This window comes from Mobula birostris, chromosome 2 (genome assembly GCF_030028105.1).
Source record: "Mobula birostris isolate sMobBir1 chromosome 2, sMobBir1.hap1, whole genome shotgun sequence".
Classification (NCBI taxonomy): Eukaryota; Metazoa; Chordata; class Chondrichthyes; order Myliobatiformes; family Myliobatidae; genus Mobula; species Mobula birostris.
Window position 1 is genome coordinate 189135225 of NC_092371.1, and position 15397 is coordinate 189150621.

General features: G+C 43.3%; 1 protein-coding gene across 1 annotated transcript in view; it reads left to right on the forward strand.

Annotated features, from left to right (window-relative positions):
* The window catches only part of LOC140193965 (arf-GAP with SH3 domain, ANK repeat and PH domain-containing protein 2-like), a 268459-nt gene that overhangs the window by 249172 nt on the left and 3890 nt on the right, over positions 1–15397 (forward strand). Inside the window, exons 26-27 of the mRNA XM_072251199.1 lie at positions 404–510; positions 3740–3862. Coding sequence (XP_072107300.1) covers positions 404–510; positions 3740–3862 — 230 coding nt within the window. The remainder of the gene's footprint in view (positions 1–403; positions 511–3739; positions 3863–15397) is intronic.

The following is a 15397-nucleotide window of genomic DNA, read 5'->3' on the forward strand; positions in this document are numbered from 1 at the left end:
CCCAGCACTACCCATAATTAAACTTATGGAATACATACTGTATCAAGTTATTAATAACCACTGCTAAAATTCTTATAACTATATATAACTGAAAAATTTATAAAAGTATTTGGATAAAGTCAGATCTCTGTAAGTCAGGTCATATCTAACCTGGGTAGCCCTTTTATATTTCATTGTTTTTTTGTATCTTTCCATGTGGGAATGTATCACAGTGCCCTATGTTGTGATAATGATCACATTAAAAATAGCAATTTGAATTGCACTGAAGAACGCAAAAGATGCTATATTAAACAAACCAGTTTTACAGAATCTGCCAGAAAACAAGATAAGAAAATATATAATTGACTCAAATTTATTCAAAACTTATCAACATTTCTTTTCTTTGCCATTCACTTTCCAACAGGTGATGCTTCTGTGACATCTCAAGCTGCACCAAAAAAGCCAGGACATGCACCTAATTCAGCAAATTTAAACAAAGCTCCAGCACCAATGCCACGCAAGTCTCAAATGGTAAATAGATAGACAAGTATGTAAAAAAAAAAAATGATCAGGGTCAAGTTGTAATCTCGACTTCATTTTGTCTCTCTTTGTTCAGTTCCTTCCTGCCTACATCTGTGGCATTTCACGTGCTTTCCATCACTTTCAGTTCCCTGGCCCTGATTTCCTTCTTTTTCCACTATGGACGTCCAGTCCATATCAGGAAGGGACCGTCCCCCAACAGGAAGGCCTTGAAGTTCTCTGCTTCATTAACCAGTGAGCTCATCAACTTCATCAGCTTTTCCTCCAACTTCCACCCTCCCTCAAGTTTACTTAATCCGCCTCTCCACTTTCTCCATCCGTCTCCTTCTCTGGAAAAAGACATCTATTGACATCTTTTACAAACCCGCTGACTTACATTATCGTCTTGACTGTAGCTCTTCCCTCTCTGTCACTTGTAAAAATGCTATTCCCTCTTTCAATTCTTCTACCTTCGTGCCTTTGCCACATCTGTTCCTAGGACTTGGCTTTCCATTCTAGAACATCTGAGATGTCCTCTTTTTTATCTCTTCCACCATCATTGATGCTGTCTTCACCAGTATCTCGTTCTTTTTATCTGCCCTCATCCTATACTTCCGCCGTCATAACAGGCATAGGGCTCCTCTTGCCCTTACCTATCACAAGCCTTCTGCCATCTCCAAAGGGATCTTACCACTAAACACATATTTTCTTTTCCCTCCCCCCCCCCCCGAGACCCCAGTTCTGTAGGGATCACTCTGTACTCATTCACCCTTACTAAGAAAGGCATTGGGATGGTCCAGGGAAGATTCATGAGAAAGATCCCGAGAATTAAAAGTTTGACATACGAGGGGCGCTTGATTCCTCTGGGCAAATTTAGAAGAAAGAGGGGTACATGTCATTGAAACCTATTGAATATTGAAAGGCCTAGCTGGAGTGGATGTGGAGAAGATGTTTCCGATAGTGGGGGAGTCTAGAACTAGAGGGCACGGCCTCAGAGTAGAAGAACGTCCCCTTAGAGGTTGAAAAAAGACAGGGAGAAATTTCTTTAGCCAGAGGGTGGTGAATCTCTGGAATTCATTGCCACAGATAGCTGTGGCGGCCAAGTCATTGTGTATATTTAAAGAGGAGGTTGATAGGTTCTTGATTAGTAAGAATGGCGGAGTAGACTCAATGGACCAAATGACCTAATTCTACTCCTATATTTTATGGTCTACCTTATCCACTTGTTCCTACCCACTGATCTCCCTCCTGGCATTTATCCCTGCAAGCGTGATAAATGCCACAATTGGTCCTACACCTCCTTCCTCACCACATTCAGGGCCCCAAGCAGTCCTTCCAGGAGAGATGACACTTCACTTGTGACTCTGTTGGGGTCACCTATTGTATCCAGTGCTCCTGGTGCATCCTCCTCTACATCAGCAAGGCCTCACACAGATTGGGGGTATGTTTTGTCAAGCAAGTTTGCTCTGTCTGCCACAAAAGGCAAGGTCTCTGGTGGCTATCCATTTCAATTCAACTTACCATTCCATTTTTGACATTACGCTCCATGGCCTCCTCTACAGTCCTGATGAGGCGAAACTCAGGTTGGAGAGACAATACCTCATATTTTTCTGGGTAGCTTCCAACCTGATATGACTATTGATTTTTCTAACTTTCAGTAATTCTCCCCCCACCTTTCTCCCTTTTTCCATTCCCCATTCTAGCTTCCGTCCTACCTCTTCTCTTCTCACCCGCCTATCACCTTCCTCCCTTTTCTTCCATGGTCACTGTCCTCTTCTGCGACATTCCTCCTTCTTTAGCCCTTTGCCTCTTCTACCTATCTCCTCCTAGTTTCTTAATTCATATGCCCTCCCCCATCTTTCCCCTCACCTAGTCTCCCCCGTCACCTGCCAGCTTGTACCGCTTCTCACTACTACCCCCCCCCCCACCTTGTTCTGGGTTCTGCCCCATTCTTTCTTGTCCTAATGAAGAGTCTCAGCCAAAAATATTGACTGCTTATTCCCCTCCGTAGATACTAACTGACTTGCTGAATTCTTCTAGTATTGTGTGTGTGTTGCTCAAGATTTTAATTGAAGGGTTTTAACATAGCCTTTGATGAGAATTTAAATTGGTGCAAATTATACTACAGTGAACATTAAACCACTTAATCCAGTCTTATTGTTAGAAAGACAGCTAGATGACAGGGCTAGTCAGGTTGATTCAAAACTGTAGCAATGGAGTGACTAATTCAATGAGCATTATTGTCAATATTGAGCTTGATACGTAGAGATTTAGTTTTAGTAATATGTTTTATATACTGACTGGGCTTCCAGTCAAGATGGCATCGAGCTCCAGTTTCAGTCAAGGTTGCGGCTCAGACTTGGTGATATTTTTGTATTTTTATTAGGTTTGTGGGGATGGTTTTGGGGGCTAAGGTTTGGGGGGGGGAGTTAGGGGTCAGGCTAGGATTTAGGGACAGGGATGAGATGAATTAGAACCCTTCCCCAGGATCAGTGAGTTATTGATGGGTTCTGGAAATGGAGTTCAATGTGGACAGGAGGAGTGACAGCTAGTGACTCCCTAACTATGCAAATTGGCAAGACTGGAGTGTTCTGGTCCTGTCATCAGCCCATCTACAGTTCGAGGCCTAGTGTGTATGGCAAGTTCTGAGTCGATACTGAAGATCAAAGCCCAAAGGTCAAACAATAATTTGGAAGTTTAAGCCCAATGTCTGGAGCCTTGAGTCTGCGAATCCATTTGGGGGCAGGGCGTCAGAGGCCCAATCAGTGTCTGCAAGTACAAGTCCACTGCCTGTCCTGAGACTGGGTATGTGGGTGGATGGGAGGGAGAGAGGAATGGGGCTTGTTTTGCAGCTTACTGTGTCCTGTGTTGTGCTGCTGAGTATTGTGGGCATGCTATGTTGGTGCCAGAATGTGTGGTGGCACTTGTGTGCTGACCCCGGCACCTTGGGTTTGGAGGTTGCTAACGTAAATGACATATATCTTTGTATGTTTCAATATACATGTGACAAATAAACCTGAATCTGACATTTGAAATACTTGATTTTTACTGAAACTTTACTGTTTATGTAGTCTTAAGTTACAGGTATATAATCATTAATATGAACCCTTAAATTGCTAGTTGTGAAGGAAACATTAGAACTAAAATGTTTTGCGTAACAAATTATTCAGCCTAAACTATTCAGAATTGTTTTGTGAGCTTGCTTTGTCTGTGAGATTTCATTTGTTTTTCATTGTTTCAGTTTAAGTCTAAGCCAAGAAGAGTAAAAGCAATTTACAACTGTAGTGCAGATAATCCTGATGAGCTCACTTTCTCAGAGGGTGAGATTATTGTTGTTGATGGTGAGGAAGATCCAGAGTGGTGGGTAAGTGGTGTAGATAATTGTTAATGTTTCAAGATTATGTTAAAGAATTAAAATTACTTTCTATCTGTTGCAGACAACAAATCTGATCTAATTTTATATTAAGTACTCTTTCATCCAGAATCATATTTTGAGGTAGTTATTTACAGTATACAGTATAACGATGTTCAGTGAAGCAACAATAAGTTCTTCTTCAACTCTGCTCCCATTTTTTGCTAATCCTAGGGTGAGCCATGGACACTTGCGCAAGCCCTAGTTATGCCTGCCTTTTCACCTGCTGTGTAGAACAGTTCATGTTCCAAGCCTACACCAGTAACGCTCCCCAACCTTTTCTCTGCTAACTGATGACTGCACTACTTCCTGCTGAGCTCATCAATTTTATCCATGCCTCCAACTTCCACCTCGCCCTTAAACTCACTTGCTCCATCGCCAACACCCCTCTCCTCTTTCTCGTTCTGTCTCTACCTCTGGAGTCAGATTATCTACTGGCATCTTTTGCAAACCTACTGATTCCCACAACTACTTTGACTATTCTTCTTCCCACCCTGTCCCTTGTAAGAATACTATTCCATTCTCTTAGTTTCTCCACCTTTGCTGGATCTGTTCTCAGGATGAGGCTTTCCATTCCAGGACATCTGAGATGTCTTCTTTTATTTTAGAAAATAGAGTTTCCCCTCCACTACTATCAATGCTGCCCTCATGTATACTTACTCCATTCTCACATATCTGCCCACTCCCCATTAACCACCCCCCCCCCACCCATTCCAACGTAACAGGATCAGGGTACCCTTTTCTCTTACCTACTACCTCATACTTCCTATGACGGTCAGTGTTGCATCTCGGTAGAATGAGTCTCTGGCTGAATGTACTCCTGTGCCCACCCAGTACATTATGTAGTGGATGGGAGACATTGACCAAGATGGCATGCAACTTAGACAGCATCCTCTTTTCAGACACCACTGTCAGAGAGTCCAGTTCCATCCCCACAACATCACTGGCCTTACGAATGAGTTTGTTGATTCTGTTGGTGTCTGCTACCCTCAGCCTGCTGCCCCAGCACACAACAGCAAACATGATAGCACTGGCCACCACAGACCCGTAGAACATCCTCAGCATCGTCCGGCAGATGTTAAAGGACCTCAGTCTCCTCAGGAAACAGAGACGGCTCTGACCCTTCTTGTAGACAGCCTCAGTGTTCTTTGACCAGTCCAGTTTATTGTCAATTCATATCCCCAGGTATTTGTAATCCTCCACCATGTCCACACTGACCCCTTGGATGGAAACAGGGATCACCGGTACCTTAGCTCTCGTCAGGTCTACCACCAGCTCCTTAGTCTTCTTCACATTAAGCTGCAGATAATTCTGCTCACACCATGTGACAAAGTTTCCTACCGTAGCCCTGTACTCAGCCTCATCTTCCTTGCTGATGCATCCAACTATGGCAGAGTCATCCGAAAACTTCTGAAGATGACAAGACTCTGTGCAGTAGTTGAAGTCCGAGGTGTAAATGGTGAAGAGAAAGGGAGACAAGACAGTCCCCTGTGGAGCCCCAGTGCTGCTGATCACTCTGTTGGACACACACTGTTACAAGCACACGTATTGTGGTCTGCCAGTCAGGTAATCAAGGATCCATGATACCGGGGAAGCATCCACCTGCATCGCTGTCAGCTTCTCCCCCAGCAGAGCAGGGCGGATGGTGTTGAACGCACTGGAGAAGTCAAAAAACATGGCCCTCACAGTGCTCGCTGGCTTGTCCAGGTGGGCGTAGACACGGTTCAGCAGGTAGACAACAGCATCCTCAACTCCTAGTCGGGGCTGGTAGGCGAATTGGAGGGGATCTAAGTGTGGCCTGACGATAGGCCGGAGCATCTCCAGAACAAGTCTCTCCAGGGTCTTCATGATGTGGGAGGTCAATGCCACCAGTCTGTAGTCATTGAGGCCGCTGGGGCGTGGTGTCTTCGGCACAGGGACGAGGCAGGACGTCTTCCACAGTACAGGAACCCTCCGGAGCCTCAGGCTCAGGTTGAATACATGGTGAAGTACTCCACATAGCTGAGGGGCACAGGCTTTGAGCACCCTGGTACTGACACCATCTGGTCCTGCAGCCTTGCTTGGGTTGAGACATTTCAGCTGTCTTCTCACCTGTTCAGCTGTGAAGCTCACCGTGGTGGTTTCGTGTGGGGAAGGGGTATAATCATGAGAGCAGTGTGGGGGACTGTGAGGAGGGGTAGGAGGGGAGAGTGGAATATGTGTTGGTTGGGGGCCGACAACTGATGGCTCATGTGGGGGATGGGCAGGGGCCACAATGTCAAATCTGTTAAAGAACAGGTTAAATTCATTGGCCCTGTCCACACTACCTTCAGCTCCTCTGTTGCTTTCCCTCCATAGACACTGCTTGACCTGCTGAGTTACTTCAGCATTTTGTGTGCATTGCTAATGAAGCAATAATCTATCAGTTAACTAATATGAGACTGAAGAATAAAAGGAGTGATTGACATTATAGACCATAAGACATTGGAGCAGAATTAGGCCATTTGGCCTATCGAGTCTGCTCCGTCATGTGATCATAGCTGATCCATTTCCCTTTCAACCCCATTCTCGTGTCTTCTCCCCATAACCTTTCATGCCTCAATTTATTAAGAATCTGTCAACCTCCGCTTTAAATAAACTCAGTGACCTGGCCTCCACAGCTGCCCATGGCAGTGAATTCCACAGATTCACCACCCTCTGGATAAAGAAATTCCTCATCTCCGTTTTAAATGGTCGTTCTAAATTCTGAGGTTGTGCCCTCTGGTCCTAGACTCCCCCACAATGGGAAATATCTGCTCTGCATCCACTCTATCCAAATCTTTCAACATTCAATAAAGTTTAGTGAGGTTCTCTCTCATTCTTTTAAATTCCAGCGAGTATAGGCCCAGAGCCATCAAACACACCTCACATGTTAAACCTTTCAGTCCTGGAATCATTTTCACAAGTCCCCTTTGATCCTTCTCCAATGCCCTTTCTCAGAAAGGGGCCCTAAACTGCTCACAATACTCCAAGTGAGACCTCACCAATGCCTTATAAAGCCGCAGCATTACATCTTTCTTTTTATATTTTAGTCCCCTCGAAATGAATGCTAACGTTGCATTTGCCTTCCTCACCACTAACTCAACCTGCAAGTTAAACTTTAAGGAATCCTGCACAGGACACCCAAGTACCTTTGCACCTCAATTCCACCATCCAAATCATTGACATACAATGTAAAAGGAAACTGTCAGTACAGAACACCAATAGTCACTGGCAGCCAATCAGAAAAGGTTCCTTTTATTCCCACTCTTTGCCTACTGTGAATTAGCCAATGCTGTATCCATGCTAGTATCTCTCCTGTAATACCATGGACTCTTAACTTGCTAAACAGCCTCATGTGTGGCACCCTGTCAAAGGGCTTTTTAAAATCCAAGTACACAACATTACCAATTCTCCTTTGTCTATCCTGTTTGTTATTTCCTCAAAGAATTCCAACAGAATTAGGGAAACTATGCTGACTGTGGCCCATTTTATCATGTGCCTCCAAGTTCCCTGAAACCTCATCCTTAACCATCGATGGCAATGTCTTCCCACCCACTGAGGTCAGCCTAACTGGCTGATGATTTTCTTTCTTCTGCTTCTCTCCCTTCTTGAAGAGTGGAGTGATATTTGCAATTTTACAGTCCTCCGGAGCCATTCTCAAATCTAGTGATTCTTGAAAGATCCATAATAATGCCTCCACAATACCTTCAGCCACCTCTTTCAGAACCCTCGGGTGCAGTTCATTTGGTCCAGGTGAATTATGTGCCTTTAGACCTTTTGGCTTCCCAGGCACCTTCTCCTTAGTAATAGCAACTGCATTCACTTATGCCCATTGACACTCTCGAACTACAGTATCCTTTTCCAGCAATCTGATTTCCTATACTCACCTCTTTTACCCTATATATCTGAAAAACTTTTGGTAGTCCTTTTTGATATTAATTGGCCAGCTTACCTTCATATTTTACCTTTTCGCTACTTATGGCTTTTTTAGTTCCTTCTGTTAGTTTTTAAAATCTTCCCAATCCTCTAACTTTCCACTAATATTTTGCTCTGTTATATCCCCTCTTTTGCTTTTATGTCGGCTTTGACTTGCCTTATGAGCTGTAGTTGTGTTATCTGGCCTTTAGAATACTACTGCATCTTTGGGAGGTATCTTACCCTACACCATCTGAATTGCTCCCAGAAACTCCAGCAGTTGCTGCTCTGTAGTGATCCCCTCCAAAATCTTTGGCCAGCTACTCTGTCATGCCTCTATAATTCCCTTTACTCCACTGTAACACTGATATATCTGCCTTTAGCTCCTCCCTCTCAAATTGCAGAGTGAATTATATCATATTATGATAAGGATTCCTTTACCTTGAGCTCCTTAAGCAAATCTGGTTCTTACACAACACCCAATACAGAATTCCTGATCCCCCCAGTGGGCACAACTGTATGCTGCTCTAGCCATCTTGAAAGCATTCTACAAGTTCTTTCCCTTGGGATCTAAAATCAGCACCAACCTAATTTTCTCAATCCCTCATGACTGTCATAACATTGCCCTTTTGACATGCATTTTCTATCTCCCATTGGAGTTTGCAGCCCACATCCTGGCTACTGTTTGGAGGCCTGTTTGTAGCTCCCATCAGTTTCTTTTTACCCTTGCGGTTCCCTAACTCTACTCACAATCATTCTCCACCGTCTGATCCTTTGTCTCCTCAAAGGATTTGATTTCATTTTTTTTTACCAACAGAGCCACACCACCCCCACTGCCGACCTTGCCTGTCCTTTTGATACAATGTATATCCTTGAATGTTAAGCTCCCAACTATAATCTACTTTTAGCCATGATTCAGTGATGCCAGTCCCTAAATGCGCTACAAGATGATCTACCTTATTTAGTATACTGCGTGCATTCAAATATAACCTCTGCAATCCTGTGTTCATCATCCTTTTCGATTTTGTCCCCGTTACACTGCAACTCATTCCCCTGACTGCAACTTTGCCCTATCATCTGTCTGTTCTTCCTAACAGTCTCACTGCATACTGCCTCTGCTTGTATACCAACTGTCCTATCCACGGCCTCGTCACTGTTTCTCATCCTCCTGCCAAATCTGTTTAAACTCTTCCCAACAGTTCTAACAAACCTGCCCACAAGGATATTGGTATTCCTTGTGGTCAGGTGCAGCCCATCCCTTCTGTACAGGTCCCCAGAAGAGATCCCAATGATCCCGCAATCTGAAACACAGCCCCCTGCACCAGTTCTTCAGCCATGCATTCACCTGCCAAATCATTTTATTCTTACCCTCATTGGCGCCTTGTTCAGGCAGCAATCTAGAGATTACTACCCTGGAGCTCCTGCTTTTCAGCTTTCTATGTAGCTCCCTAAATTCGCTCTTCAGGACCTTCTCCTTTTTCTCACCCATGTCATTGGTGCCAATATAAACCAGGACTTCTGGCTGCACACCCTGCCCTTTTAGAATGCTGTGGACCTGATCTGAGATATCTCTAACCCTGGTACCTGGGAGGCAACATATCAACCATGTGTCTCTATTGTGTCCTCAGTATCTCGTGTCTCCTCCTCTGACTATGGAATCCCCTGTAATTACTGTAGTCCTCTTCTCCCCCCCCCCCCACCCCCACGTTCTGAGCCACAGCACCAGACTCAGTGCCAGAGACCCAGTTGCTGTGGCTTCCCCCGGTAGTCATAGTCGTACTTTACTGATCCCGGGGGAAATTGGTTTTTGTTACAGTTGCACCATAAATAATAAATAGTAATAAAACTATAAATAGTTTAATAGTAATATGTAAATTATGCCAGGAAATTATGAAATAAGTCCAGGACCAGCCTATTGGCTCAGGGTGTCTGACCCTCCAAGGGAGGAGTTGTAAAGTTTGATGGCCACAGGCAGGAATGACTTCCTATGACGCTCTGTGTTGCATCTGGGTGGAATGAGTCTCTGGCTGAATGTACTCCTGTGCCCAACCAGTACATTATGTAGTGGATGGGAGACATTGACCAAGATGGCATGCAACTTAGACAGCATCCTCTTTTCAGACACCACCGTCAAGAGAGTCCAGTTCCATCCCCACAACATCACTGGCCTTACGAATGAGTTTTTTGATCCTGTTGGTGTGGGTCATCCTCCCCAACAATATGCGAAGTGGTATACTTACTATTGAGCAGAGTGGCCTCAAGGGTACTCTGGTCGCTTTCCTTTTCCTTGTCTGACAGTCACTCAGGGACCTGCCTCCTGCAAGTTAGGGTGATGACCACCTTCCTGTAGCTCCTGTCTGTCATCTCCTGAGTTTCCCATATCGGCTGAAGGTCATCAAGCTGCAGCCCCAGTTTCTTATCACATTCTCTGAGGAGCTGCACCTGGTGCAGATGTGGTTATCTGGGAGAGTGGATGTCTCCCAGAATTCTCACATCTCACACAAAGAACCCATCCTTACTACTCTTAATTTTGTACTAACACAGGAAGAATAAAGAAACATAGAACATAGAAGTCTACAGCACATTACAGGCCCTTCAGCCCACAATGTTGTGCCAACCATGTAACCTACTCTAGAAACTGCCTAGAATTTCTCTACCGCATAGCCCCCTATTTTTCTAAGCTCCATGTACCTATCTAGGAGGCTCTTAAAAGATCTTATTTATCCGTCTCTACCACCTTCGCTGGCAGTGCATTCCACGCACCCTCCACTCTCTGTGTGAAAAACTTACCTTCCAAGCACCTTAAAACTATGTCCCCTTGTGTTAGCCATTTCAGCCCTGCGAAAAGGCCTCTGGCTATCCACACAATCAATGCCTCTCATCATCTTATACACCTCTATTAGGTCACCTCTTAGCCTATTCTAATAAGGCATGCTCTCCAATCCAGGCAACATCCTTGTAAATCTCCTCTGCACTCTCTCTTTCATATCCACATCCTTCCTGAGGTGACCGGAACCGAACACAGTACTCCAAGTGGGACCTGACCAAGGTCTTATATAGCTGTAACATTACCTTACGGCTGTTGAACTCAATCCCACAGTTGATGAAGGCCAACACACCATATGCCTTCTTAACAACACTATCAGCCTGCGCAGCAGCTTTGAGCGTCCTATGGACATTCACCCCAAGATCTCGCTGATCCTCCACACTGCCATGAGTCTTACAATTAATATTATATTCTGTCTTCAAATTTGACCTACCAAAATGAACCACTTCACACTTATCAGAAGAAACTTACCAGATACTTACTCGCCCAAGCCTGATGATCCAAAAGCTCCCCACTCCAATACTGGTCCACTCACACAAAGGCCGTTCTGCTTGTCCCTACCTTATTTTTATTTGCCCTTGCTGATGAACTGCAATTTGACTGGGCCACTGAAAAATGCTGAAAGCCCACAAGTGCTCCTTTTTTAAACTCACTCATAGACCTGTGAGTAGCCTCCTCTCTTGTTCCTGATTTCACTGGGCCACTGTAAAAATGCTGGAAACCTGTGAATGCTCCTTTTTAAAACCTCACTGACAGACCTATGTGTAGCCTCTTTTCTCGTTTCCAATTCAACTAAGCCACCAGTCTACAGTAAAACTATTAATAGCCTGGTATGCTCAGAATATTGGTGGTGATGAACTGGCAGAAATTCCATGCAGTTGGTGTTCTCATTAATACAAAAACAATTCTAATACACCTTTTAGAATATTACACAATTATTATAAATTTTGCAGTGATACTTGTAGGCTTAGAGAGAGAGAGAGAGAGATCACAAGCAGTTTATAGAGCACGGGAACCAGCGGTGCCTGTGAGTTAACAGGGAGTGCAGGAACTGGGGTCTTGCTGAGTAATGAATCAGATGCTGTTTTCTGAATGGTCTTGTAAGTAGATTTTTTAAGTCTTGCACCTTTCATAAACATAGGGCATTCTAAAGTGTTTTACAGCCAATAAGATAATTATTGAAGTTTGATCACTAATTGTGGGAAATGCAGGAGCTGATTATTTCATGTTTCCTCCAGCAGTAATGGGAGAATGACTAGATTCTAATAATATTGGCTGGGGAACAAATATTGGTTAAGACTGCAGAGTTAAATCTTATACTAAAGTAGAATTTTATTTGCCCACCTTACAGGGAAGACACAAAGGTGATAATGCCTATTCTGTAGGACTAAACCTTATACTGGAGCAGTCCTTGAGTAGAATCGTGGAGTGGGGGCCCAGATGTTTGTGTTAGGCTGTTGGGTGGAAATTGAATACACAACTTCCTAGCTCAGAGACCACAGCTGATAACTCCAATTCATCCTCACTAACTGAGTAAAAGGAATTGGTTAACAATAACAACTAACAAAAAGGGAAGATAGAGAGTGAGTGTTTGAGAATGGACATAGGAGTTGGTGTCATGGACCCAGTGGGTTCCTTGAGAGTGCAAGATATGATTAAAAGAACCAGACCTAGTGTCTGGGACATAGGAGAATATTAGTGAACTAGAAAAGAAAATGAAGTAAGCAAAAAGAAGAAATTAATCATATTAGCCACTGGAGATAAAGGATGAGGAAGCTAAAGGTGTAAGGATGATGTTTCAAGATGGAGAAAGGATGGTGATTTTTGCATTCTAGGATGGTATTAGAATAGCAAGCTCTTCTAGGAGAGTAGAGCCAGTAGTATTTCAGAGTTACATGGTATAGAAACAGGTCCTATGGCCCATCTGCATGCCAATCAAGATGCTCCATCCAAGCTATTCCCATTTGCCAGTGTTTTCATCAGTGGGAATAACTTGGTTAGAAAAACCTTTCCAATCCAAATACCTGTCCAGCTGTCTTAAATTGTTATTGATCCTGCCTCAACCACTTCCTCCAGCAGCTGATTCCATATAGATACCACCATTTGTGTGTGTGTGTGTGTGTGGGGGGGGGGGGGTGGAAGATGCCTCTCAAGTTCCTCTTAAACATTCCCCTCTCACTTTAAACCTATGTCCTTGAGTCATTGGTAGTAAAAAAAAAAGACTGAGTGCCCCTCATGATTTTATACACCTCTTTATGATCACATCTGTCTCCTAAGCTGTAAGAAATTGGGTACTAGCCTGCCCAACCTCTCCCCATGACTTAGTCCCTCAAATCCTGGCAACATCTTTGTAGATCTTATCCGCACTCTTTCCAGCTTAGTAACATCTTTTCTCTGGCAGCGTGATCAAAATTGAATGCAACTACAGCCTTAGCAGTGTCCTGTACAACCCCACCATAACCTCCCAACTTTTATACTCAGTACCCTGACTTACAAAGACTAGCATGCCAAAAGCGTTCACCACCATCATGTCTATCTGTGACTCCAATTTCAGTGAACCATGTATTTGCACTCCAAGGTCCCTCAATTCCACAATGCTCCCTGGATTTGACTTTCCAAAATGTAACCACTCATACTTACCCAAATTAAGCTCCACTTGTCATTCTTTGGCCTATTTACTCAGCTGAACAAGATCCCCCTGTATTTTTTGAAAATCTTCATTGTCCATTATACCACCTATTTTAGTATGTGCAAACTCACTAACCATGCCTTGTAGATCCTTATTCAAATTGTTGATTAGATAATAAACAACATTGGGCCCAGCACTGACTTGAGGCAAACTACCAGTCATGGGCCTCCAGTCCAAGAAACAGTCTTCCACCATCACCCTCTGCTTTCTACTATCAAGCCAATTGTGTATCAATTTAGTTAGTTCTCCTTAGATTCCATGTGATCTAACTTTCCAGAGCAGCCTAACATGTTGAACCTTATCAAAGGCTTTACTAAATTCCATATAAACCACATCTACCACCCTGCTCTCATTAACTTTCTCAGTCACCAAATCAAAAGAAAAATTCAGTCAAGTTTGTAAGACAAGGTCTTCATTGCATGAAGCCATGCTGATTATCCTAATAAACTCCTGTCTTTCCAGATGAACAGTATGTATACCTTGTCCCTCAGAATCCTTTCCAGTAATTAATTTACCACCTACTTACTTGGCTCATAGTTCCCAGGTTTTTCTTTGCCACTCTTATTAACTAAAGGCACAATGTTTGGTACCCCCTAATCTACCATCATCTCACCTGTTGCCAATGATGATGCAAATATCTTAGCCAGGGCTTCTGGTGTTTCTTCTTTAATTTCCCATTGCCTTCTTGGATATACCTGGTTAGGCCCTGGAAATTTGTCAGCCTTTTAAGGCAGCATCCCCAACTTCTCTCTGTTTACTTTTCATAGTTCTAAAGTCTTCATATATTTTGCCATGGTTAAAAATAGATAAGTATTCATTAAGGACCTAGTCCACCTCTTGCAGCCCCACATAATGGTATCCCCTTTGATCTTTGAAGGGCCTATTCTCACTCTAATTAATCTTTTTACATTAATATACTTCTAAATTTTCTTTAATTAATCTCACTTAATTATTCTCACTCTAATTAATCTTTTTACATTAATATACTCTAAATTTTCCTTAATCTACTCTGCCTAAGTTATCTTATGCTTTTATTGTCCTCTGGATTTCCTCCTGAAGTTCACTTTGTGTCCCTTAATACTCCAGGGATTGAATTGATCCCAGCTACCCTTTTCCTGGCCAGGGCTCCAATATCCCTCATCATCTAGGGTTTCCCAATTCTGTCAGCCTTACCTTTCACTCTAACAGGAACACACAGACCTTGAGCTCTCATTGTCTCACTTTTAAAAGCTTCCCACTTAGCTGTGGTCCCTTTGCCCCCAAAATAGCTATTCCAAACAACCCTTGCAAGTTCCGATCTCATAACATCAAAATTTGCCTGGCCCTAATTTATAACTGGAGTCTGTGGACCAGTTTTGTCCTTTCCCAATACGATTTAAAAACTAATAGTACTATGGTCACTGGTCTCAAAGTGCCCTATTGTCCAAGAGTAGGTTGACCTTTGTCCTCTCCCTAATAGGGTAATGTATACATTGAATGAGGGAACTTACCTGAACGCACATAACAAATTCCACCCAACTAAGCCCTTAAGAGTATAGCTGTCCCAGTCTACGTTAGGCAAGTGAAAACACCCTGTGAAAACCCTATTATACTTAATTCTGCATAATATCCACTCAATGTGGAGAGATTTCTTTAGCCTGAGGATGGTGAATCTTTGTGATCTATTGCCACAGCAATAGATATAATACAACTTTGAGATGTCTGTGGAGGCCAAGTAATTGAATATATTTAGAGCGGAGTTAATAGGTTCTTGTTTGGTAAGGACAACAAAGGTTACAGGCAGAAGACAGGAGAATGGGATTCAGAAGGAAAATAAATCAGTCGTGATTTACTGGGCAGACTAGATAGGCTAAATAGTGTAATTCTGATCTGGGTTATGGTTATGGTCAAATACTTGTTCTCCGAAATTGCATTCACTATTTGGAAGCCTGCAGTAGAATCTCAACAAGTGATCATCCTCTTCTAATTTCTCAATTCCACCCATGAAGCCTAACTGGATAAGCCTTCAGTATTTTCATTTCTGACTACCGCTGACCTGACCTATGATCAAAATGCT